Source organism: Nannobrachium achirus (genome assembly GCF_963921795.1).
Source record: "Nannobrachium achirus genome assembly, chromosome: 22".
In the NCBI taxonomy this organism is placed as follows: domain Eukaryota; kingdom Metazoa; phylum Chordata; class Actinopteri; order Myctophiformes; family Myctophidae; genus Nannobrachium; species Nannobrachium achirus.
The window spans coordinates 18981420-19007511 of record NC_137829.1 but is presented as its reverse complement, the minus strand read 5'-3'; the positions used below and the strand labels follow the sequence as shown (position 1 = coordinate 19007511).

General features: G+C 42.2%; 1 protein-coding gene across 1 annotated transcript; it reads right to left on the bottom strand.

Annotated features, from left to right (window-relative positions):
- Window positions 1-336: 336 nt before the first annotated feature.
- LOC308307778 (LON peptidase N-terminal domain and RING finger protein 2-like) lies at window positions 337-25107 on the bottom strand. Its single transcript, XM_080753061.1, has 12 exons — window positions 23307-25107; window positions 15492-15610; window positions 13960-14082; window positions 10590-10745; window positions 9491-9719; window positions 8994-9093; window positions 8186-8300; window positions 6747-6868; window positions 5666-5852; window positions 4607-4741; window positions 3923-4072; window positions 337-3593 (listed from the first exon to the last, which is right to left on the bottom strand). The coding sequence occupies exons 1-12, from the start codon at window positions 24040-24042 to the stop codon at window positions 3435-3437; spliced, it is 2331 nt and encodes a 776-aa protein (XP_080609187.1). The 5' UTR covers window positions 24043-25107; the 3' UTR covers window positions 337-3434.
- Window positions 25108-26092: the final 985 nt, after the last annotated feature.

Sequence of the window (26092 nt, the reverse complement as noted above, 5' to 3'; positions counted from 1 at the left end):
AAATTGATCGTTGTGTAAATAATTAAATTTAACTATTGTCTTATTGTCTTTTTAGGGGTCCAAAATAAGATGAAAGGGCAGTGGCTAAATAGATCCCATGCCCACAATCATGAGACTGAAAATTAAATATTGATCAAAATGTCCTTCACAATCACAACTGGCATGATGCTGACCCCTAGTTAAAGTGGTTATGTGAATTGACAAGAGTGTGGAAATGGGATTTTTATTCAGCATCTAACATCTTTGGAGAGAAAAAAAGTGACATATAATCAAGACAGGAACAGGAACATTTATTCTAATTTTTCCTTTATTTGCGATAAAAAATAGGTACAAGATTTTCCCTTTACAAATATACATGGAAGGAAATGCAGCATGTTGAAAGCCCCACCCTGTACAGAGAACTACAGTGGAGATTTACACATGGCGGAGGACAGAGATAGAACAGAAAAAGACAGGTGTGTGTGAAATAATGGAATTAAAGAAAACACTGTAAAAGGCCTCAAGAGTTACATTGATATACAAGTAATCACCCAACTTAAGATTTCACTATACAAATACACTGGGCATAGCAGAGAGAGAGAAAGAAGAATTCAAACAATCACCCCTGAGCCGAAATCTACAGTAATCTTCCTCAGCGATAGAGTAATAAGAGGGCATTCAAATTCATATCGACCTAGGTGGCTCCATTTTCTAAACACACGTGCCAACATTTATCAAGAAATTGTCTTAAGGAAAACAATAACATTTTAAACTTAATTTATGTAGCTCATCTTCAAGTTCACAGGGTGGCACAATGCCTTTTCCGCTTTTTTTCGCTTATTTTTGTATTTTTTTTTAAAGGATTTGCCCATAAGGACATGCCCAAATTATCTCCCAGCAGATTACATTGTCATTTCAATTTTTAAATGTATTTTTTTTTCCAATCTTTTAATTTAGCCACTAAACCCTTTGTTTAATTTGAATTACATTTTTACTATCTTGACCACTTATCATACATCTGCCAAAGTTTCTATGGGACTTACTGAGGCACATACTGTACACAAGGCTAAGTCAGATGATAGAGAGAAAGCTGGGGAGGAGGGGTTGCATCTGAATTTTGGCTCAGTCCTGTAAGGTGAGAAGCAGCCGTTTGCCGTGACATATACAGGAATCTACCTTTATGTACAACACAGAAGAAAATGGGGTCTACAGACAGTAGTAAAATACCCCCAAAAACTAAAATGACACCCACAAAATACAGCCAAACCAATACATTCAGTACTGTGTATGTAAGTTCTCACTTAAACAAATGTTTTTGCGTTGTATTTTTTTAGGTATGTGTCGGTTGTCTTGATTAACTATACATGAAGAGAATAGTTCTGTCACACTGTTGCGGATGTGGCATGCCACACGGTTGTGTTGCAGGCCCACTTTGTTTCAGTTCAGCTTATTTGAAGTACTGGTGTCTTTATATAATATATGTAACATGATCCTCTGCAATCTGATTGTCGCTCATTGCAGTGGTCTTCAAAGTGGGGTTCAAGGACCGTCCACATTTCTTGAGGGCGTTCCAAATTGTCCCTTACAGTTCTGTAACTTTTGAGAGCCTACAAATGGAACCAAATCGACCTGTAAGGTTCCTCTTGGTTTCATTTGCATGCTCTCAAGAGTTATTGGGGTCCTTGAAATTAAAATGTTTGAGAACCACTGACGTACGGTCGTCGCATCTCTTCCCCCCCCTCCTCCTCCTCCATACTATGCAGACCCACTGGAACCACCGGAAACTGACACTAAAAACAGCATTGCACGACTGCTTAAACTTGCCCTTAATAGTGCAAGAAACGAGAGGTCATACCATATACAGGCCAGAAAATGGACTCAATGCTCAACTGTTTGTGAAAGGACCATACTCTATTGGCCTGAATATAGGAGTCCTGTTTTTCTTCTTCTGGAAATTACATCTGGAAAAAGTGGAGTCATCTTACACCGGAGATCCAGACTTGTAAATGTCGTTACACATTCACAACAGCACATGGTGCCAGCTATTGGCAAAATGAAAAAATCTCTTTCTGCCTGGAGCGAGCCACAGTCTAGGGCTGCAACCATTGCTTATATTCTTAGCGATTATTCTACCAATGTTTTCGATAAACAAAGCTGGTTTTGTTTAATATATCAACAAATCAATGTGAAGAAATTCTATCGTTTTCGTTTCATAAAACTACAGTAAATCTCAATTTAACCATGTAAGTACTATTTTATACTTTGTCGTACAACTGTGTCACGTACAAAACAGCAGATCTCCAAGCTCACTGTGAGCTTCTGGATATATATATTTGCAGGTAATTTTGTTTTTAAATATATTTTTGCAAATCCATTTTTTTATTAAAAAAAGTATATATATATATTTTCGATTACAATGAAAATTATCAATGAAATTAGTTCAATCAACTGTTGCAGCCCTACCACAGTTACAACTACAGCACCAGACAGTAAGGATAGAGGAAGCAGCACGTACAATGGTGGCATGTCCACACAGAGTGGATTGACATACCAAGATGCAAATGAAAGTCTCTGCTTTGCGCAGCACCGGTTCAATGGCCAGTAGTGCTATTGGGTGCTTTTTCAGTATGTAATACACACCTTGTTGTTGAAATGTGCTATACAAAAAAAAAATCCTGCCTTGCCGTGCTTGTGCAGGGAACATCCAAACATCAAGCTCATGAGGAGCCAGTTCAATGGTAGCACGCTTTCTTGTAAAAATAATAGTCCTTCCCACAGCAGACACTGGTACGAATGCAACCAGAGGCACTTTACTGCATGTCATGCGTACTTGATATCTGCTGCAATGGGGATTTAGTCTGCCTTGTTCCTATATATATATATATATATATTTATATTTATTGTATTTGATATTGTTGTTTTGTTATTTGACATTTTCTGAAAATGCTAATTTGTGGAAGCTTGTATGCAAACTATTTTTACACCTGAAACTCTGTTCACTGTATCTGTCTGGAATAAAGCATAACATCCTCCCAAAATAAATCATACAAATAAAATAAAACAAAAACAAGATTTGGTCTTCAAAATATTGTTGAAGAAGGGGTGGGGGGGGGGGGGGTCATCTTATAATCTTATAGTCGGGCGAATGCGGTAAACAGACAATACTAACCCCTCCCCTCCCCACCCCCACCCACCACACACACACATACACACACAGCTGAGGTGTTTCAGAAGTCAGAAACTGTGATGTGTAGATCAGAAGGCAGAGAGCCCCGTTCTTTGTTTGACCTCATGAAACCCGATTCATACTTGGTCGCACGCAGAAAAAGTCTTGAGGGCGATGGAGCCTAAATTAGGCCCGATACTGACATGACAACGGATTCATGAAAGCAAGAACGGACTGCATAAAAATGCTGAATGGTCTTAAAGTTTGTTGAAAGCAGCTGGGACGACCATCATCGCGGCCTCTTGCGCGTGACGAATATGAGCACCCGGCGGATGGCGATGAGGCGGTCTTTCAGGGAGGTCATGGACAGGATGGTGAGCTGGGCACGGTTTTCCAACGGCAGAACGGCCAGCAGCCACCAACACCAGGCAGGACCACTGGCACTGGCCTACAGGGACAGACAGGACATTAGTTTAAGTATTATGTGTTAACAAGCAGACAATAGAGTACATCACATTACAAAGGGAAAACAAAGCACAATAGAATGTGTGTTTGTGTGGATGAATATGAGTGCATGTGTACAAGTAGAGACACACACTGTGTACCTACAGTGGGTCTGGGGTCTTTGCTGGGTATGTATAATGTATATGATTGAGTAAAAGTACATGACATGTATGTACTGTATACGTTGTGCATCTGCATGTCTGCATGAGTGGATGTGGGTCTGTGCCTTTGCTGGGTGTGTATATGACGGAGTAGATGGGAGTGTACATGTACCTGTGGGTCTGGGTCTTTGCTGGGCAGGTGTCCAAAGTGGCTGAGGATCTGATTCTTCATGTCATCTCGTAGCGAGGTGAACCAACTGCTAGCCTGCTCGTACACCGAGTCATGCAGCTTCACCAGCTCTGCCAACTCCTCCCCCTCCACCTGACGACACAAAGACCACACGTTAAACTCCTGTCCCTGCAACTGAGACCACACACTGAGCCCAATGTACACTACATAGTACAACAGCGTTGCGTGCCAAGCGAGCCAACTATTAATTCACCGAATGTCTGTCCGCCGTCTGTCGGCATGCTGACATCACTGATACTAACCAGTGTCGCCACCATAGCAATGGCCAACAGACATCAACATAACAATGCCCAACTGATATCACCTACAGACATCACTACAGTGCCCAAATTTGGAGATGACATCACAGACTGGCCTGAATGCGGAACACTATATATGGGCATAAAAGAGTGCCAGCCAGAGAGACGGATACAACGGGTATTGCACAACAGGACATCGATGGTGACTATTCTGCCCAACGGGCACCGGTCTGGTTTCTCCAACATTACTTATGAGACTACATTCAATCCCTCATCGCACAACCCCGGGCACAGGACTAGTATAATACATTCTCTAACTTGGGAGTAATGGAACTACCTGGTCCATTTGTAACATGGTTTCACACACCTTCTTGTCCTCCAGGTATTCTATCTTGGCAGTGTTGTATCCGTCTCTCTGTCCGTGGCTCAGCACCTTGAAGCGTGACACCCCGATGGTGTCCACCACGGAGCGGCCGTCTGGGAAGAACTTCACATCACGTACCTGGAGGACAAGCCATTAAAGGTTTACATTAAATAAGAGATATTCTTGCTTATTTTGGTAGCATAGTCTGAAATCTACAACAATATAACATAATATTATTTCATTTGATGGATTATTAAATCAATTAATTTTGTAATAGATTAAATCAATTAGTTCAATTAAATCAGGGGTGTCCAAACGTTTTTCAAAGGGGGCCACATTAGAACATATTAAAACTAGGGCTGGGATGCGATTAAAATTTTTAATCTAATTAATTACAGGCTCTGTGATTAATTAATCGCAATTAATCGCATTTTAATCGCACATCGATATTTGACCTGTGAAGCATTTTTTTTTCAAGTAAAACACATTTTGTTGTACGAGTGAATCAATGAGTGAGTTTTTTAAATCTAAATTTCGCATCCACTAGGCCAAGCAAAGCACTCTGATCGGCTACTTCTCCCCGAAACTGAAGGTTCTGTGGTGCAAAAACTAAGTGCGATTAAAATGTGTTAATTTTTTTAATCGCGTTAATTTTCTGTAATTAATTAATCGCAATTAATCAGTTAAAGTCCCAGCCTTAATTAAAACACACAAGGGCCGACTATTATCTCCTCACAAAATGTACTTTCGGTCAGGCCGCAACAAAGTCACATCATCAATATTTAATATCAATGTCTTTCAAGGAATCCTTATACTATGACATATTCTTGTTGGACGGTGCAGGTGGGCCGTTTATAACCCTATTTAGGAATGAAGCCACGGGCTGTATGAAACTTGTCCTCGGGCCACATTTGCTCCTCGGACATTTGGACACCCCTGAATTAAATGTTTTACCACACTACAATAATATACCGGTCAACTGCTAGATATTAGGTTATAGGTCAACCTTACATGACTTCTCCCCATCCACTTGACCACAGAGACTCCCAAACCCAAACCCACCTCCAGCATGCAGCCATAGTCAGCGAAGCCTTTCAGCTCGTCGGCGATGCACATTCCAAACTGCTTGGTGCCCGCCTCCATGGAACGGCGGATCATCAGGCGGTAGCGAGGCTCAAAGACGTGCAGCGGGCAGGGGATGGTGGGGAAGGCTATGGTGCACACAAAGATCGGCACTTCCTGGTTCAAACTGCACAACAACAAACGGAAGGCAATGGTTAAAGTTTTTCTTTTTTATCAGGTTTCCTGACCTCAATTACACCAAAAAAACAGAACTTTCAATATTCAGTGGTTTTTCTGTAATCTGTAGTTTTTTGAATAATTAGGCTCAGAAAAGTGAGTTCATTGACCTCTGGACGAACACATCATCGTCCAGGGGAGGATGTGGTTGCATCACCTTTGCTGTTACTTTCCACTGTGTTTGTATCGTTCCAATGCACCATTTTTACCATTTACCACTTTGGTTGTTGCGTTCCAAAAGAGGCAACGATTAACAGCAAAGTTCCTGAACTATGACACCTACAGGAATCTAGGTATATTATCTTTGCAAGTCAAAATGCAACAGAACACAGAAAGAAAAACACCTGCCATGGTTCACTGGAGTGGAGTTTTCAGTTTTAACATTTTAATACACTTTTTAAGGACCAGGACAAAGCTTGTGAGTGTGTGTACTTTATTGATAGCTTGCGAGTATGTGGGTATTTTATTATTATTAGTACTACTATTATTACTATACTTGTGAGGGTCTAATGTCCACACAAGTATAGAAGACATTTTGAAATAGATATTGTGAGGACAATGTCCTTGGTCCTCACAAGAGCAAACGTTTTTTATACTTTTGTGTGCTTTTGTCACACACCGAAGAAATAGCCGACGTACAAGCCCACAACACGTCGCAGCATGACACATTGTGAGCTTGTCAATCAGCTATTTTGGGTGTGTGACAGCGTTGCCCAATCAAAATAATAGCGTAACTGTTTGAGTATAGAAATATAAACACGCACACGTGTGTGTGTGTGTGTGTGTGTGTGTGTGTGTGTGTGTGTGTGTGTGTGTGTGTGTGTGTGTGTGTGTGTAAACTGACTTGGAAAACTCCCTCATCTCCTCCTCGTGGATCTTCTTCCTCTCTGCCAGCTCGTCTCCAAGGTAACGCTGCAGAACTTCCTCCATCAGCATGGTCTTTTTATAGCCCCTGGTGGCCAGGTACTGTAATGTCAACACACACTTGTTAACATCAAAGACTTTTTCATGCTTGTGTGTAAGAGAGATTACTATACTTGTGACCGAGAAACAATTTCCTGGTCCTCAGAACTTTTTTAGTTTTATGGTTAATAATATGTTTTAGATTTATGATTCTGAAAAGATTTTGCTCAGGGTTTTGGCCTTCAGACCACCGCGTCCGCCTCGCCTCTCCGAGATACATCCGTAGAGGTCTTCTGTGTCCCTCTACGAGCAGCGGTTGGGGAGCTACATGCTAGACTCCTAGACCAGTGTAAACACTGCAGTGTACTTCCTGAAGGGCTCGGCAGTGTATGATCTGGGCTGTGATTGGCCGGTAGGGAGACACGTGTACAGAATGATGCATATGACGTAATTTTGCCGGGAAAAACAGCCCCGGTCACGGCCACCAGGGCTCAGTAGAACACATATAAAGAAAAGGCTTTGGGAGCTGAAATTAACAGAGTGGGTGTTCTAAAACTTTAGTGATTTAATAATTAGGACAATTTTAAGATTTATTTTATGAAAAAAGTTACATAGTATAACTTTAAGGGCCGATGCATACTCCACTTTTAGAGACAAATTTAATTTCGGTTTGGGGAGCCACAAAATCTCGGTAGCACCGAACAGCCGAATTAATGACATATTGTAGTTTACACAGAGCCGAACCGAAATAAATTCAGCTTTAAAGGTGGTATGTATCGCCCTAAGACTTGCCTGATTTATACTTAGTTGTGTGGCAGTGTGTGTGTGTGTGTGTGCGCGCACGCACGCACGCGTGCATCATCATACCTCTGCGAACACAGGGATGCCGACAGAACCCTCGCTAAAAACCCCAGGATAAAAATCCACTGTCGCACTTAGAACAACAGACTCACTCCCTAGCTTCCGCCGTGGCCTGAAGACTCACCTCTTCACACTCCACCTAAGCCCATAGCACTTACTGTAGCACTCGCCTACCCTCAATGACCATACATGAAGCTAGATAGCGTTTTTATGTTTTATATAATGTTTTTTTTTTCTGAATAGGTGCTTGGTCTACCTACGTTATTTCTTTTTTTTATAGATTGATATTTCTATCTATGCATTTGAGGTACTGATGATGTATTGATGTATTACCTTGCTTATTGTAAATCCCTCTGGATTAAGAGCGTCTGCTAAATGTCTAAATTGTCAATTGTGTGTGTGTGTGTGTGTGTGTGTGTGTACCTCAGACAGGTTCTCCTTGCAGAGTGGACAGTGTGTGTGTGTGTGTGTGTGTGTGTGTGTGTGTGTGTGTGTGTGTGTGTGTGTGTGTGTGTGTACCTCAGACAGGTTCTCCTTGCAGAGTGGACAGTTGGGGTTGTGGTCCAGACAGCGCTCTAGACACTTGAGGCAGAATGTGTGGCCACAAGGGGTCGCTACTGGCTCATAGAAAAGCCTGGAAGAAGACAAACACACACACACACACACACACACACACACACACAGTCAACAACAATAATAATGCACATTGTTGGGTCCGCACAATAAGTTGGTCCAATAGTAAAAGTATAAAAACCCAAATCACTGTGTGTGTGTGTGTGTGTGTGTGTGTGTGTGTGTGTGTGCGTGCGTGCGTGCGTGCGTGTGTGTGTGTGTAGGGCTGTGACGATTATGACATTTTACATGACGATTGTCATTCAAATAATTGCGATTAACGATTTAATTGTGTTTTTGTCGTTGACAATTACATTTCTGTTTGGCTTTTAGGCTTTGACGTTGCACATAGCAGATATGACAAATGACCTAAATATACAAAGAAATTACTGACATATTTGACAACTTTATACTTAAAAAAGAACATTGATAGTGGAAATAGCCGATCTACAAGCTCACAACGCGTCGCGATGCGACACGTTGTGAGCTTGTAGATCTGCTATTTCCACTATTTATTTTTTTAATGTTTGAAAATATATGAAAGATTTTCAACATGGAAACGAGTATGACTAAATAATTGCGATTATGTCAAATAATTGCGATTATGTCAAATAATTGCGATTAGACGATGATGTAATAATTGTGACAGGCCTATGTGTGTGTGTGTGTGTGTGTGTGTGTGTGTGTGTGTGTGTGTGCGTGCGTGCGTGCGTACCTCATGCAGAGGGAACACTCCATATCTACAGAGTCCAGCAGTTGAGCAGGCACCGTCCTCCCTTCATATGGGACACGACTCTGAGACGAAGTCGCCTCGTCTGGAGGTCAAAGCCAAATGGTTGTTGGTTAATATAACGCAACTTTAACGATTACAGACATTACATAAATACACGTTTGTATTAGGGGTGTAACAGTTAATCTAATTAAATGATTTCATTATAAAAAATAAACTAATAGATTTTACCAAAAAAATATATTGTTGGCACATTTACTTATTTCCAGATTCTTTAAAAATCTGCAAGCTCAACGCAGAGCAGATCTGCTATTTTCACACTGTAAATATTATTTTTTACATCTACTTAATCTCACATCTAAATAAAAAATAAAACGGATCGATTAATACAAATAAAAACACATTTATAGTAAAATCTTTAAGAAAATAATGTATAGTTGCAGCCCTAGTTTATCTTTCATAGTTGTATATGTATTACTTACCAGCCTTGTGCAGTTTAGATGGAGGACTGAAAGCTATGGAGGAGGTGCAGTCTCCACTGTGCTTCCTTTTAAGGCCACTGGGAGGCGATGGCAGGGCAGCCAGGACACTGGCTAGGCTCTTGCTGCTACTGCCCTCGTCTCCGAGAGCCGGGTCACATTTACCAGGGGAGAAGGGGAGTGAGGAAGGGGTGTCCTCCACTGGAGTCTTAGTTACGCTGAACTCTGATTCCTGGAAAGGAGTGGAGCAAGAGCAGAGCTGTTTTTAAGTACCGTCCAGACGAGTCCATGTAAACAATATGTTTATTTGCCAGACCCAGGGGGTCGGCCTACAAAAGGCTTTGTCGGTCTGTCGGTCGGTCGGTCGGTCCCTCTTTTCCTCAGTGTGCCTGTGTTTGCCTCTGACTGCTCATCTGCCCCTCCCTTCCCTTGCTCGGCTGATTGCCTTGAGTGCCGTCACCTGTACAGGACCAGCTGAGTTGAGTTGGCTGACGAGCTGCTGACACTATAAATTCCTCAGCCCATCTACAAGCTCAGAAACATTTCCAGCTGCTCAGCCTATACAATCCTGTGTGTTCATGTGTTAGTTCAGTGCCATACTAGTGAAAACAGCCGATCTACAAGCTCTTGCTATTAAGTGTTGAAAATGTTCCGCCCCAACTCTGACTGTCACTGTCCTGTTTTAGTCCTCTGTCTGTCTGACTGTCACTGTCCTGTCTCTGTCCTCTGTCTGTCTATCAGAAATGCCCACCCCTACTCGAACTATTACTCTATTATTTTGAGTGGGCAAAGGTGTCACACCCAAAATAGTGTATTGTATATATCATGATACAATGAGGAAGCCTGTTGAATTGTTAATCCACACGTGTGGTGCATCATCCGTGCATTATCTGTGCATGACCCGTGCACATTAAAAGGTAAGATTTGAAAGATTCTGGCAATGGAAGACATTGAAGATTTTAATGCTTAGCAACAAAAAGGTTAAGTAACTTGAAAAATAATCATAAGAAAGAATCGTGATAAGATCACGCATCATGATACAGCTTGGAAGAATATTGTGATATTGCCCACCCCTAGACACCATGTGTTGGTGTTTTCCTACCTGTGAGGATGAGGCAGGTCTGAGTGTGAGTGGTCTGAGCGAGCTGAGCAAGGCGCTGGGTTTGATGAGGCGCGTGGCCGCCCCTCCCTGCAGCGGGTGTAGAGGTGTGGGCATGTCTTCCCTCTCAAACACAGAGGAGAACACCTCACTCAGCACCTGAGGAGACAAGTAACCGGCCATCAGCTAATAAATACTTATAAGACCAATTACATTTAAAACAGTGAAAATAGATAATCTACAACCTCACAACGGTGAATGTATAGATTCATTTTCTCCATCATTGTTTGAAAATATCCAATTTATTTTCCTGATTTTCACTTTGATTATCTAATGACACAGACAATGGCAGATTTAAGTGGTTACTATATTGTATAATTAATTAGGTTTCGTGGACCAGTTGTAATTGTCACGTTGTAAGCTTGCAGCTAAGCTTGTAGCTGCTATTTTCAAAACAAATATTTCGTTTTTATTTATCTTTTTCATCTTTTTAAAAGTTGATTATTTTTCATAATAATCAATGAAATCGATGAACTGTTGTACCCCTAAATATTAAATGATTACAATTTTGAGCAGCCATGGTGGCTCAAGCACTTATTGCAGTGATCCCATAATAACCATAACATTGAGAGTTTGATTCCCTGGCTCAGGAACTTTTCATGTCCCCACCATCTGTCTGCTCTCGCCTTCCCGTCCGAAAATAGCAGATCTGCAAGCTCACAATGTGTTGCGGCACGTGTTGTGAGCTAATAGATAGCCTATTTTTGGCATGCGACAAAGCATATCAGGCTCAACTTTACACCGTCCTATGGCAAGAAAACGGAAATGCCATAAAAATAAGAAAGAAAAACATAATCTGTTATTGTTACTGTCTCCAACACAACCCGACAGCCTCTCTCCAACTTTCTGTGACAGGCCTGGACTCTGTTAAGTGTTATCAAGTGCCGCTACTCAGTCCTCTGGGAAGTGCCGGAACATTTTCTTGGCGCTACATGTTGCACCCTTACTCTACCCAGGAATCAAAGATTACTTCTGTGTTGCATTTCATACACAGAGCCATACTCAGCTAACTAAATTCATAAAACACTCTGCACCTGACGGTATCGTATGTTCATTCCCTTGTGTAACAGCTGTCGTCACTGTGGGGGGTGTGTGTGTGTGTGTGTCTGTGTGTGTGTGTGTGTGTGTGTGTGTGTGTGTGTGTGTGTGTGCGTGTGCATGTGTGTGTACACAAGAGAGAGTTTCCTGGTATTGCTGGACAGAGCAGCTGGAATGGGGGCAGTGTGTGTGTGTGGGGTGGGGTTGTCTGACACGAGGTTGTCAGGTTTAGCATTGAAGCTAATCTTGCCTGACATGCATGGAAACCCATAAACCCAGGGAGAGAGAGAGATATGGTTATCTGCTCTGATAAATTTACACATGATAGAGATAGGTTTCCTCTCTTACAAAACAGAAAAATGTTCATGATACGACACAGATTCTTGGACAGAAAGTCTACTTCCTCCGTGTAAATATGAACCGGGATTTAAATCCTGTCTGGTTATCTACTAAATACTGCACATGGTATAACAGGTGACAGTTCCTGACATGGATGCAACCATAGGAAACAGGTGCTCAGGGGTAGAGTGGCTGTCATTAGAACACGGAGGGTTCCCAGTTCGATCCTGGGCTCCCCCAAAGTTGGTGTCGAAGAGTCCTTGAGCAAGACTCTGAACCCCTGATGAGCAGGTTGGTGCCTTGCATGGTTTCCTCTGCCATCGGTGTATGAATGTGTGTGTTAATGAGTGAATGTAATGAACAATCTCTGTAAACTGCGACTTGGATAACGGCGCTATATAAATGCACCATTCACCATTTAACCATCCACCGTTAAAACACTTAAGCCCCATCGAAGCCGCATTTGATTGTAACTTTATATACAGTGTATATATATATATATATATATATATATATATATATATATATATATATACAGTGATGTTAATAGGTTTTTAATGTAATGAGTCCCGGGACCCCAGAAGAGTTTTTCGGATGAGTCCCAGGGATATTTTATGGGTCCCAAAAAAATTCAACGCCGCGGAGATGGGTATCGTTCACCTCTGAATCGATACGATACCTTTTTCGATACCTGGGAATCGATACGATACCTTTTTCGATACCGTTTTCGATACTTTTTTATGTATTATTATTATTATTACTACCCTTATTATTACCATTATTATTATTATTATTAACTTTTTTCTATAGGCTATTTTACACACCACAATAGGTTATTAAGGCCGTCTAAAGACTGAGCTTGTAGATCGGCTATTTTCAAAATGTTTGCCTATTTCTTATATTTATTTTACAATTTGGCTAATGTTTGAACTTAGAACTAGGATTTCTAAATACACTAGGCTACAGACACGCATTTAATTATATTTATATCACTGGGACCCCAATTTATATTACATTTTAAAAAACTAGAGTAGGCCTACAAATGGAACAGGTCCATTTGGTTCCATTTGTTCACCGAGTAACAGACCCATTAAGTTTCCAAAAGATTCCCTTTTACTTTGCTATTAGCAATATAAAACGTTTTTATATTCAGCAAAATGTCAGTAATGGTATTGTCTGCCTCTCATTATTGTCAAGGAAGAAAGTACCGCATGTCGCTGCCTTGCTTAAGTTTCATCAAGGCAAAAAAAAGCACCCTAAGACACACACCAAAAGTTGTGTGTGCGGGGGAAAGAGGAGGGGCAGCCACCGTTGCACAGAAATCACTTTCACTTTCAGCTTATGACAAACGGCAGCTTTTAATCAATGCACAAGGATTTAAGGACATTATATTTATAATGATTACAAGAACATTCACTACCTGTAGCTATGGAGTAGGCCTACTCCGTTGGAACCTACTCTGTTGGAACGGAAATAAACTTGTACGTGCTGTTAGACAGACAGTTGGCTCCTCTCCTCTCCGCAGGTTTAATAGGAAGCAAAGACAGACACCACGGTTTGATTTGATCATTGCGTAGTCAATTATGAAGGGATTTCAAAAATTTAAACGTCTCCATATTGCTTGGGAAGTCTACTTAGCAGAACATCGCGGCCTTTGCGATTCGCTAATCGCTAATGTTTTTCTTTTACCGCGATGCGGTAAATTATGGATTAATAATGGAGGCGCGTCCCCGGGACCCCAGAAACAAGACGTGAATGCGTCTCTGGGCGACATGAACGCGTATTTGACGCGGGACGCGCACGTAATGACATCACTAATATATATATATATATATATATATATATATATATATTTTTTTTTTTTTTTTTTTTTTTTTTTTAAGGAATGCCAGGTTGAAAGTGATTTCAAAGTAAAGAGTTTATATTAGTATTGTACCTTCTGAGCTTCCAGCTTGGCTTTCGCCCAGTCGGGCTTGAGCGCCACACACATAAAATACTCCTGTAGGGCCTCGTCGTTGCTTCCCGCTTTACTCAATGCAGTGGCTTTTATGTAGTGGGCCTGGAAAGACACATGAAGACAGAGGATATGTAACCATAAAATACTGCCAGAAATGGCTTATGTACTGTTACGTCAATACATGGTCCATCCCTGGATATTCCCTTACATAAAACCAGTATCTCAATCTAAACATGTCAATAAAGCATGTAATCACACACACACACACACACACACACACACACACACACACACACACACACACACACACACACACACACACACACACACACACACACACACACACACACACACACACACACACACACACACACACACACGTTACAGATGTAACTCTTAATTCTCGTAAGGACTGGAGGTTCTCCATGGGCTTGTGAACACTGGATAGTCATGCTGAGAAGACCCAAACTAATAACAATGACCCTAATAGTTAACTGATGGAGGATAGAACAGCCAAACTGCTTTTGATTATGAATTATATATCTATTATTAGAGGTCTGTATTTCAAGTCAAAATGATACGTATTTCTAGGTACATGGCTGAGATACAATTCAGTGACAATACATTTAAATAGCTTAATTTATACTCCATCACACAAGCTATGCATTGTTGGATTTTAGATGGGTTCTTTTTGGCGAGGACAACATTGTATTATAAATTAGGCTGCACTGTATAATAACCCATGTCGTGTACAGTGAATGAGAGTGTTTGTTGCTGGGCTGAGGGCTGCAAGTTCGGCAGAGGAAACAGCCAAGCTTGCATGAATATCCCGCAGGGTCATGGCGGTCACTCGCCTTGTTTAACTTTTTTTTACTACTTTGATATATTAACACTGGCATGATTTTGCCAGCTAAACGCTGTCTACTCGACATCTTGTGCCTCAGCTGCTCCAACGTGTTTACCATGTCCCGAAAGCAACTCAAGCTATAGACACTGTGCTTGTATTATGCCAGAATCTTCACTTGGCATGCTAGTATCGTCCACCAGAAATACCAGCAGAAATACGATCTAGCAAAAATAATCTATATTCAGTGTACGACTATTATGATTATGAGAAGCAAATATTTGAGTTACAAATGTTCACTTTTAAAAATATATATTCAAAGATGAATAACAACCCATTCAGGCTGGGAACACATTTTAGTGTATTACAGTACATGTACAGTATGCAGCAACATATTTGTTTTTGTAGTCAGAAAACTTAGGTCAGGCCTAAATGGGTTTAAGAAAATAGATCTACAAACTCACCGTGCGGCACTCTGTGCTGCGCTGTGAGCTTGTATATCAGCTATTTTTCAGTAGTTAAAGCATGAAATAATTCTAGGCCTAAATGGGTTAATCGATATGACATTTCCAACAATGTCACATAATCGGTAGAAGCTTTCTGCAGTAGTCCAGAGCCTAGTGTACATTACTTAAACTCTTCATCGTTGACTCTCTTTGTTTCTCACCTTTGGCCAAAGAGGTTTCATTCTGCATATGCTACTGGCATCTTGGACAGCTTGGCTGTAGCTCCTCATTTCCATGTGCAGTTTAGCCCGCTGGCACAACAGTCTGCCTGAAGAGGGTGCTAGAGATCACAGGGGAGGGGGGGGGGACACACACAAGCAGGTCAGGCTATTGCTCCAGGGTGTAGAGTGACATTCTCCAGGTCTCAGAAGTAGGCTGACTATGTAACACGTGTGTTGTAACACGTCATTAGACCCATTTTAAATGTAACTTTCCTCTCTAGATCAGGGGTCTTCAACTTTTCAGGCCAAGGACCCCTTAGTTGAGAGAGAGCTGAAGCAGGGACCCCCCACAACCTTTTCATAGATTCCATATAGTTTCATTGTTTGACAGCACGATCATCATTGTATTTTGGATTCATGTCAATTTGTGTTTTCAGACATTTAACCACTTGAACCGTCAATACTTAATAAAGTTGACCTTGCTTTCCCCCCCTCTACAAAACCTCTTTGCCGAAAATAGCTGATCAACAAGCTCACAGCGCTTCGCTTGTAGATCTGCTATTTTTGGCTAGAGTTCGCAGAATATGGACGCTAGGGTTCAACAAAAAAAACTCTGTTTTTCAAACTCTGCTTCAAAACAATCTTTCTTTTTTCCCCAAGCCTTACACACAAAAAATTACACTCTGTGATGCGTGCGCGCGCACACACAGTAAATACTCAACGAAACATTGTTTCAGCTCAACAACAGCATAGGTCTGTATTCTGACACGAGATATCTGTGTGATTCAATTATCATGTGTTACACGTGCTAGCTACCTAGTTACAGCAGCAGCATTTTTCCCCCAAAACGTGTCGTGCCGTCTATTTCTGCTTTTGTGTCAGGTCTGAAATCATGTGACAACATGGATTTCTGTCAGTTTAATGTTGCCTTGCTCACTGCCAAATGATCACGTCACAGAGTATTACTAAAGACCTTTAACTCGGATAGTGTACAAATGTAACTTGGATAAATTATCTGTACAATCTCTCTGAATTTGCCGTGTAGCTATAACATTTGTTTTGTAACAATTTGTATTGCGTTTATTTAAAGAATGCTGTAAAGTACAAGGAATCTGCGTATTAAAATATGCTATTTCCCAACTTTATTTCTTCAGGGAGAATTACAGTAGCATTATTTTCCTTCCTATCGCCAAAATAAAAGTCTGTGTTTCCGAGGCTACAGTAGCATTGAAACAACTCACGTGTCTATGCCACGTTTATCAACTGCACACACGTCAGTGTATAATGGTACAGACAAAAGTGTCCCTTTCAAGCAAATCATATGCATGACTACATTTATTGTGAGCCCTATTTGCACTAGTTAGTGACTATGTGTGTCATTGCATGTCCCATATGCACCAACTTAAATGGATTCACTGCATTATGTTGCCATGCCATACAGCCACAACAAGGGTTGGCTTTCAGTGGTGTCAGAGAACTAAAGAAAACATGTAATCTTTGCATCACAATGTATAGCCTAGCCCAGGGGTATTCAACGTTTTCAGGCCAAGACCCCTTAAGCCCCTTTACCACTGGCCCAACACCACACCACACCACACTGCCCACCTGTGACAGGTTTTCCACTACAAGGACCTGGGTAGAGTGGTGTGAAAGTGGTACTAAAACGTATCCAATCTAGAGTAGGTCTGAGCTAGGCCAAACAGGGCCAACCACTTAATAATGACTGATCACTAACTGACTTTTCATTTAGCCCACCAGGACATAGTTGTAATACATGATAATAGATTCTATTGTGTTATAACCACTATTATAATCTAGTAATACATTCAAACTTTATAGTGTATTAATCACAGTTCTAATCCATTATAGTGTATTATACGGTAATTTAGGATAGTTGTAATACAAATTTCAGGGTTTCCTGCAGGAAAAAGTCTTGACCGGAGGGAATGTGCCCATGATGACGGAAAACACAACTACAGTACATGCTATCATCATCCACATTTATTCAACATTGAATAAATATGTTTTTCACAGGACAGTGTAACTTATTTTTTTTCTCCCAGGTTAATCAACCAGCACTCGTGGCGGGGGAGTTTTCTGGACGGGCGGGGGCCCGGCCAGTAAAGTGCTGCCGGAAACACTGAATTTATATTGTATCATAATCAGTTAAAAGGGTCAATTTGTTTCTTACCGGTAGGGGTACTTTTGTGTAATGGAGTGGTGTAGTGTGGTGTGGTGCGGTGACTAAAGCTGCAGTCGAAAAGGGGCTTTAGTGGAGAGAGAGATGAAGCAGGGACCCCCACAACCTTCTCATAGATTCCATATAGTTCCATCGTTTCACAGCACAATCATCAGTGTATTTTGGATTCATGTCAATTTGTGTTTTTTTAAACCACTTGAACCGTCAATAAGTAATAAACTTGACCTTTCAGTCTGTACTTAGTCTGCTCTTTTTCCTCTCTACACCAAACCTCTTTGCCAAAAATAGACGATCTACAAACTCACAACGCCTCGCAGTGTGAGTTGTTGTGAGCTTGCCTTGTATATCTGCTATTTTTGGCTAAAGTTCGCAGAATATGAATGCTAAGGTTCAAGTGGTTAATATAAAAAAGGAGAAAAAGGTTTCCATCGCACAATGATTTGGAGGACCCCCTGTAGTAACTCTGAGGACCCCCTGTTGAAAACCCTTGGCCTAACAAGCCTACTGTATTAGAATCAGAGCATGTGCTGATACGGCTATCACAAAGAAAATGATGAAAACACTATACAAGTTATTATTCTCCAGTAAAAAGGCACACACACACACACACACACACACACACACACACACACACACACACACACACACACACACACACACACACACACACACACACACACACACACACACACACACACACACACACACACACACACACACACACACACACACACACACACAAATCCTGTCCTTCTATTTACACGTGAGGAGGAACACTACACGACTGCAGAAATGAAACTCTAGCTAGTCTGTGTTTCACAAGAGGGGCGTTTTCATCATGGGAAAACTGCTTGTACATTTTCACTCTGGCTGTTGTCTTTCATCTTATTAATTTAAAAAAATATATCCCTCCCATTTCATAGGCATTTTAGCAAGGGAGGGCATATGTAAAAAGAAAATCATAATAATTTTTTCATTTTCTTTCGGTTAGGTTGAGAATCACTGCTGTACAGTACTGTATAAACAGGAGACACTTGGCCTGGCCTCAGTCTTGCATGACAAGCACACACAGTGTGCAAACATTAACAGCATGTGATTGGATAATATTCACCCACCACTCAAATATTGTGCTACAGCCAAACACCCACCGTATGGGCATTTGAAATGGTGCAGATGGTGCCGATAATAACAAAGATGGACGGATGGACACCAGAAGTTAGAAACTGCTAGCTTGATTTTTGCTGAGATCGTGATTGTTTAAAACAATTACACATTGTAATGATTGTAACATGTATTTTAAAACACTCCATACATAGAGATATTCATGGTTCTTTGACAATAACTAGACTAACTTGTTAGGGGAGTATGCATGCTATGACTATAACCTCACATTTGACCTCATCTTTACTCTTTAGGCCAGGGGTGTCTAAAGTGTGGCAAAGAGACTTAGCAGCTACAGCCTGATGTATGAGGATCAGTCTTGTGTCGCCAGATAACTATCTCCAAATGCTATAGTATAGAGAGTCTGGAACTACACCTTCTGAAATCAGTAGCCTATGTGCTAGCCTGTTCGCTTTGTTCTGCGATTTGTTTTGTCTCTCCGCATCACAGTCTGGAAAGCCTCCTATCTCCAAGGGGAGGTGGGACATAGAAGCTGGATTCACACATCCGTGGCTTCCGAATGGTCTTTGGTGATGTCTGTCAAACACACCAGTGTGCTGATCAGAGCTTCCGTTCCCCAGACTGTATGAGTGAAGCATTTGCAAATTGTTGGCGGCAACAGTCTGGCCACACGAGACTATATGAGGATCAAATGGAGGCATGGAAAATAGGCTTGCATGCCATCTGGAATAATACGTTAATAAATAAAGTGATAAAACAAGATGGGCCCAGTGGTCACAGTTGTTAATGTTAAGCCACTCCCTTTTAAAAAGGGTCAAACAGGTCCTTCGTGGCCTGTCCAATAAAAGGTCCCTACACTGACTGGCCCAGACCCTCCCTCTCAGCTTAAATTGGGAGGTTGTGTTTATATGGTCAGTTCTTGGTCAGGGGTTAGTAGGTCAAAATACTAATCTTTCCACACTTGGTGTCTTATTCTGTTGGTTAGCTAATCAACCCCAATTTGTTGGTTAGCTAATCAACCCCAATTGAGATGAAGTATTCTGCTGATGAGACTTATGAAATAGCGACCATGCCTATGATCAACGCCTCTGTCTGGCCCCTTGGCAGCTCAACGCCCGCTAACCTCTTTCAGGTAAACTAGAACACTTAGAAATGTTCCATTTCCATCCCCGATCCCTTACCTAACCGGGTCACTGGCTAGGGAGAACAGGGTCACTCTACTGTGGCCAGCCCCCTGCCCCCAATGTAGAGCCAACAAGTAATGCCAGATTTATGCTGCATCGCCTCAGTTACGCACCAGCAATATCTGATCTAATAAGCTCACAGCGCAATGCCGTGTTACGTGTTGTGAGCTTGAAGATCGTCTCTTTTTGGTGCACGACCAAGAAAGGTAGAAATTGTGAAAATAGCCCATCTACATGCATGTAGATCTGCTATTTTCACAAAAGAACCATGTTATAAAGTGAATGCCTTAACTCTTAGTGCTCGTCAGGGTAGGGGGGGTCCCCCGTTAAGATATGATTATTTTGGGGATCGTGGCCTGAAAGGGTTGAGAATCACTGGCATAGAGTAGTATGCAGAAGTGTTGGCTCAACTTGTTTGGCTTCAGTGAGTGAGGCTCACTAACTCTTATGGAATGAAAGATCCAGTTGTTTTAACTGGATGGTGGGGGCGGGGGGTGACCTACATCTTTATGGCTTCTCTGAATAGAACCGTGCAATAATAGTGAACAACACACAGGACTACTGTTGATTTGATGCTTCAATGCTGGTTTTACCACTTTTACCTCAGCGTTTAACTAGTTACTAGTATGTTGCTATATACAGTATTGTACATTGCAACAACTACACTAAAAGCAACACACACACACACACACGCACGTGCACACGCACACACGCACATGCACACGCACACACACACACAGGACTACTGTCGTGTGATGCTTCAATGCTGGTTTTACCTCTGCTTTTACTAGTATGTTGCTATATATTGTACATAGCAACAACTACACTAAAAGGTTGTTCCCTGATTGAAATGTAAAGTAACATATTGGTCTAAATTGTATTTCAGTTGTGTGAAGCATTTTGTATCCTTTTGCATAGAAGTGGTCAACTGGATGCCTTTACATTTCAATTTAAATGCTCAATCAGACAAATAAATAAAGACTTGTGTTGCACACATTTTACATCCTGTAATAATCCACCCATCAACCACCCTCTAATCTAAAAATGCATCCCTTTCTCTACACACCATATATCATATGACTGGCATAGATCACTGCAATAAGAGGTTCATGAGGCCAACTGGGTTATTGATTACCCTAGCTATTGATTACTTTTTTTGAATAATCAAATGATGGAGAACAGCTTTTTTTAATTACTTTTGATATAACAATGTGTCGACACAAAAATTATATTTGATATTTTTTATAATCGACTGTCAATATATCTATATATTTTTTATAATTGATTAGTTTAATTAAATGTTGCAAACCTATATCACACATGACTGACATAGACCACTGCAATAAGAGGTTGGATGAGGCCAACTGACATTATGAGTTGCTGTCGAATCTCTTATCTCCATTTTTTTGTAAATGAATGCCCTACTCGATCAGGGTCCCTAACCCTAACCCAAACCCTAACCCTAACCCTAACCCTAACCTTAACCTCAGTGAGGGAACATAGGGTTGAGGGAACATAGGCATGACGCCCTCGATCATACTACTTACAAAACAATCACATAAAAGTATCAAAAGTAGCAGATCCGCAAGCTCGAAACGTGGCTCAACCATAGACTGTAAAAAATATGGCCCCTTTACAGGTGCCGCCATCATTGTAGAAATCAACGTTCATTGGTAGAAAATAGAAATGGTACCATCTCGAATGCTATTGGCTGCCAACGGTCACATGCAACCGCAGGGCTACTTGGGAGAATGTGGTGTTGAGCTTGGCGAAAATAAAGCACACGAAGAAGAATCATCACAAGCCTATGACCACAAGCCCCTCCTACAGCATACACTGCTTTAACATCAATTATAACATAAATTGGACCATATTTTCACAAAACGCATATCATGGTGATTGAAACAAGGCTTTAAACTAGCGACAGGAACCATAAAGTATTTATGACAATGTTTATTAAGGTAAGAAAATCAAATGTAAAAGTTCGGGGAAAATGAATGGAATCCTATGGAGAGCATGTTGCTTTTGGTACCAGAACAGCACAACTAGCGGCCAATCATAGTAACTTTCAGTTCAGTGTTTGCTTAATTTTAAATCCGGACAACTGGACCCCTGGGCTCAACGCAACTCGTTTTGAGCTTGTAGATCTGCTACTTTTGCTGTTCTTTTGCATTTGAATCCTAAAAAGTAACAGTTTTGGATATATTATGTTTCTGCTATGAATGGGCCTGGCGGATCTGACATCCTACCTACCACCCCCCACCCCAGTGGTCTGCAATGGGACTTCCTCCTCATATGCTTGATTAGGCCCCATGCTGGGTTTGTTAGGGAAGGCATAGTTATGATGACTGGTAAAGATGTGAAGGCACTTTGTCAACTCACAGCCAGTTCATTGCACCATCCAATAGACAGAAGGTGTGAATCAGAGGTGATTTGGATGCAGCTCAGTGAAAAGATTACTCAAGGACCGCATACTATGTAGAGAGGAATCTAGTTCTCATTGTCTGTGAGTCTAATCTCTACTGGCTGACAACAGTGGCATTGAATTTACTCTCCTCAAGATTAAAACTTTTTTAACATCCCCCTGAATACTGCATTTGAAAAGAGTAGTAGTACTTTTTTCGTCTCCTCCTGACTGGGTTAATAAATAGGGGTTATATCACACCTAAAAAGCACAGCCTTCGTGCCCTGGTTCTTGATAAATTACACATTTATAAAACAGTAGGCAAAAGAGGGGAGTGGTCAGTGGAATACAGGTCATGAATTGAATTATGTATCACAAGTAAACATTATGCACAACATATGGGCTGCATTTCTCAAAAGGAAATGTCATGCATGCAAAAACAGTTTTGATTCATTGTGGGCTAATAATGACATACCGGTAAATGGCTAATGGACTGAAAATGAATTGACCCCATACCGTTGCCTTTGGTCATAGATGTCTAAAATGGGTTACGAACGCAGGCTACGTCATAAGCTATCATTATAAATAGGTTATATGAATAAGTGCTGCTTAGATAATGAGAGTGGGGATGTGATATAACGCCTGACCCAGTAGGTTTTACATAAAGGTGAGACGGACGCCCCTATCGGTGACATGAGGAAGTGCGACAGAAAGTAGGTCAAGGAGATTCAACCCCTCAGTCTCGTGCACAACAGACAACACCACCTCGCAGGTATAACAACACTCAACAGTATTACAGTGTTGTTCCTGCGTTATAACAACACAGGTTTTCTCATGACAATAAAGCTCATTTGAATTGAAGGGAGATGAGAAATAAAGCATGCATTTGTCCTGCTCTCTCTTACCTAGTTCCACTGCCTGGTTGTACTTCTCCAAGGCATCCGTGTGGCTCTGTTCTCTCCACAACACATCCCCTTCCACCCAGTGCCTCCTGGCTCTGCTCTCGCTCTCAAACCACTTGTCCAGCAGGCCACTCACCACGACATTTAATCTGAGTCCGTCTTTTTTGTTGTTCAGTTTGTGTCTGCAATGTTTGCAGTCCTTCACCGCGTCGTCCTCCAAGCACCGTTTGCAGAACGTGTGGCCGCACTCCAGCGTGCAGGGCTCGTACAGGAGACACCTGCACAGGGGGCACGAGAACATGTCCAGGGTCTCATCCTCCGGCTCCCCGTCTGCCTCGACCCCGTCCTGGCCATTGCCGTGCGACCCGTTTGTCCACGCTATATTCAACTCTTTCTCGCGGAGCGTGCGCGCAATATTCTCCACCAGCAGGCACAGCTCCTCCGGCCGCAGCTTGCAGAGGTTGGCGGCCGTGCAGTAGGAGTCCAGCGCCTCGGAGATGCGGCCGGCGCGCACCAGAGAGTCGGCCTTGCGCAGACACAGGCCCCGGTCCGGCGTCTGCAGGTCGGCCAACTGGGAGCTGTAGATCTCCACGGCCAGGTCGAAGTCCCCCGCGCGGCAGGCCTCCTCCGCCACCTCCAGCATCTCGGGACATATCCCCGCGGCGCCGGGGTTGGAGAGCGGGTGGACGAACAGTTCGCCCCCCGGGTGATGATGAGGCTGGATGCCGGTCTCCATCATACTCTCCCTCCACCCACAGCCTGTAGATCGCGACTCACTCCTCCCAAAACAAAAGTTCACAGATGGTCTGAAACGAAAAGACCCGACGACTCCTCACACTTCTTTGCGCAACAAACCATGTCCTTCTTAAACGTTAGCTAGCAAACATGAAATATTTTGCTCTCAATCTCAAGACCGCTCGTACCATTGTTGTTGTCGCTGGCTACATCAAGAAGAGGCTCCGGCATGTCGAGTGTTGCCGGAGTCGGACATGCATGAATTCACGTATAATAAACCAAGGTCTCATCATGATGGATGGTCTGATGGAGTCTGTTCTCACACTACTAAAGAGTCTCCATCACAAACACCAGGAGGAGAGAAGTGACATGATGGGTTAGTTTACAAACCAACCCCCCATCTATCGCCTCCTCCCCTTTAACAGCAAGTAGGCGGTCTGGCGTTAGTTACTCGGGAATAACAAACAAAACAGACTGTGGCTTCTCTGTGCCACCGAGGTAATAATAATATTGCTAAAGTAAACTGAGGTTGGTTGGTTGAGAGGAAACAGTGCTACTGTTTAGTGTTAATGAGACTGTCACACAGGAGGATTCCAGTCACAGTATTTATGAATGTCTACACCGGCGGCTCGACGTCGACAGAAAACGGTCAAAAAAAAACACAATTTTGTTTTTTGTCAAATAAAATCAAATAAAAAAAAACACAAACTTTGCAGTGTCGCTACAAGGAAACAAACTAAACAAATACACTGATCCGACGAGGCGCTTTAAATAAAATAAAATAAAAAGTGCACAAGCGGCTGCCTTCCTTGGCTTGAACGTCACTTGTTTTTATGTAAGAGACAACACAAGCTAGCGAGCGTTCAACAACCCGAAGCACCTCTTTCTTTCTTTCCTTCTGATAAAACTCAACGTTCTACGTTTCGAATGTGCCTCCAAACCGTCCAAATTGTCCGCCGGCGTCGCGAGCGGCATGTTCTACCTCAGGAAAATGCGGAAAAAGAGGACATTAACGGTGACAACGGCGTCCTGTTGTTGAGGTTTCATGATCTCGGTGCTAGCAGTAGCACTGGTGGTAGCCTCTCCAGCTAGCCTACTAAAGATTTGACAAAATGATTTACACGCTGAACGAACGGCAGACCGCACGCGGTCACGTGACACCCAGAGACACGTTCCCATTGGTCTGCTAGTAGCCCTGAAACATACGACCGTCATGGTTCCGAATTGACATGATTTCGGGCAGAGCGACTTAATTTGCCACTTACAGCGACGCAAACATTCAGATTTCACAAACAAAGTGCTTAACCAAGGCTCACACGTGTCTAAATTCGGTACGCACTACTATAATTACCCGTACCCTCCGTATTCTTTAACAAGAAGCCTTTTTATCCGACCGTTTTGTGTATTTTCTGGTTTTCCCCTGAGCCCTGTATTGAAGAGTGACGTGATCTCCGTTCTCTTCATGAGGACAGGTATTTGAAGTGAATGGAGATGACGCGACTCTCCAATACAGGGCTCTGAAGACACACAAAACGATCGGATAAAAAGGCTTCTTATTAAATAATACGGAGGATACGGGTAATTATAGTAGGGCGTATCGTATTTAGACACGTGTGTGGCTTTATTAAGCACTTTGTTTGTGAAATCTGAGTGTTTGTGTAGCTGTAAGCGGCGAATGAAGTCGCTCTGCCCAAAACCTTGCCACCCGGAACCATGACGGTCGTGAGATACGACCGTTATGTTTATGCTACATGGCTCGGGCTCGGGCTCGTTTATATAAACGGCCGGGGTCATTTCACGCTGCGAGTTTGCTTCTCCGGTCTTGGGCGGATATGGAAACGGCTCTGTGTGAGTATCTGCAACCTACCAGATACGGTAGGCGGGTTCTAGACCGGATATTAACGCCGAGTAGGAGATGTGAACCAACCAGGCTTTCCACCGGTCCTGTGGAAAGCCTGTTGACGCGAGGGGTTGCACAGAATGATTTACACACCGAGATAGACTGAAGACGCACGTAGTCACGTGACGCACGAGACACGTTTCCATTGGCCCAC

Coding starts and splice junctions, on each gene's coding strand:
- LOC308307778 (XM_080753061.1), bottom strand. CDS start 24,042: ATGATGGAGACCGGCATCCAGCCTCATCATCACCCGGGGGGCGAACTG. Junction 14,083..15,491: donor TGAAACCTCTTTGGCCAAAG/GTGAGAAACAAA, acceptor GTGTCTTTCCAG/GCCCACTACATAAAAGCCAC. Junction 5,853..6,746: donor GAGATGAGGGAGTTTTCCAA/GTCAGTTTACAC, acceptor GTTGTTGTGCAG/TTTGAACCAGGAAGTGCCGA.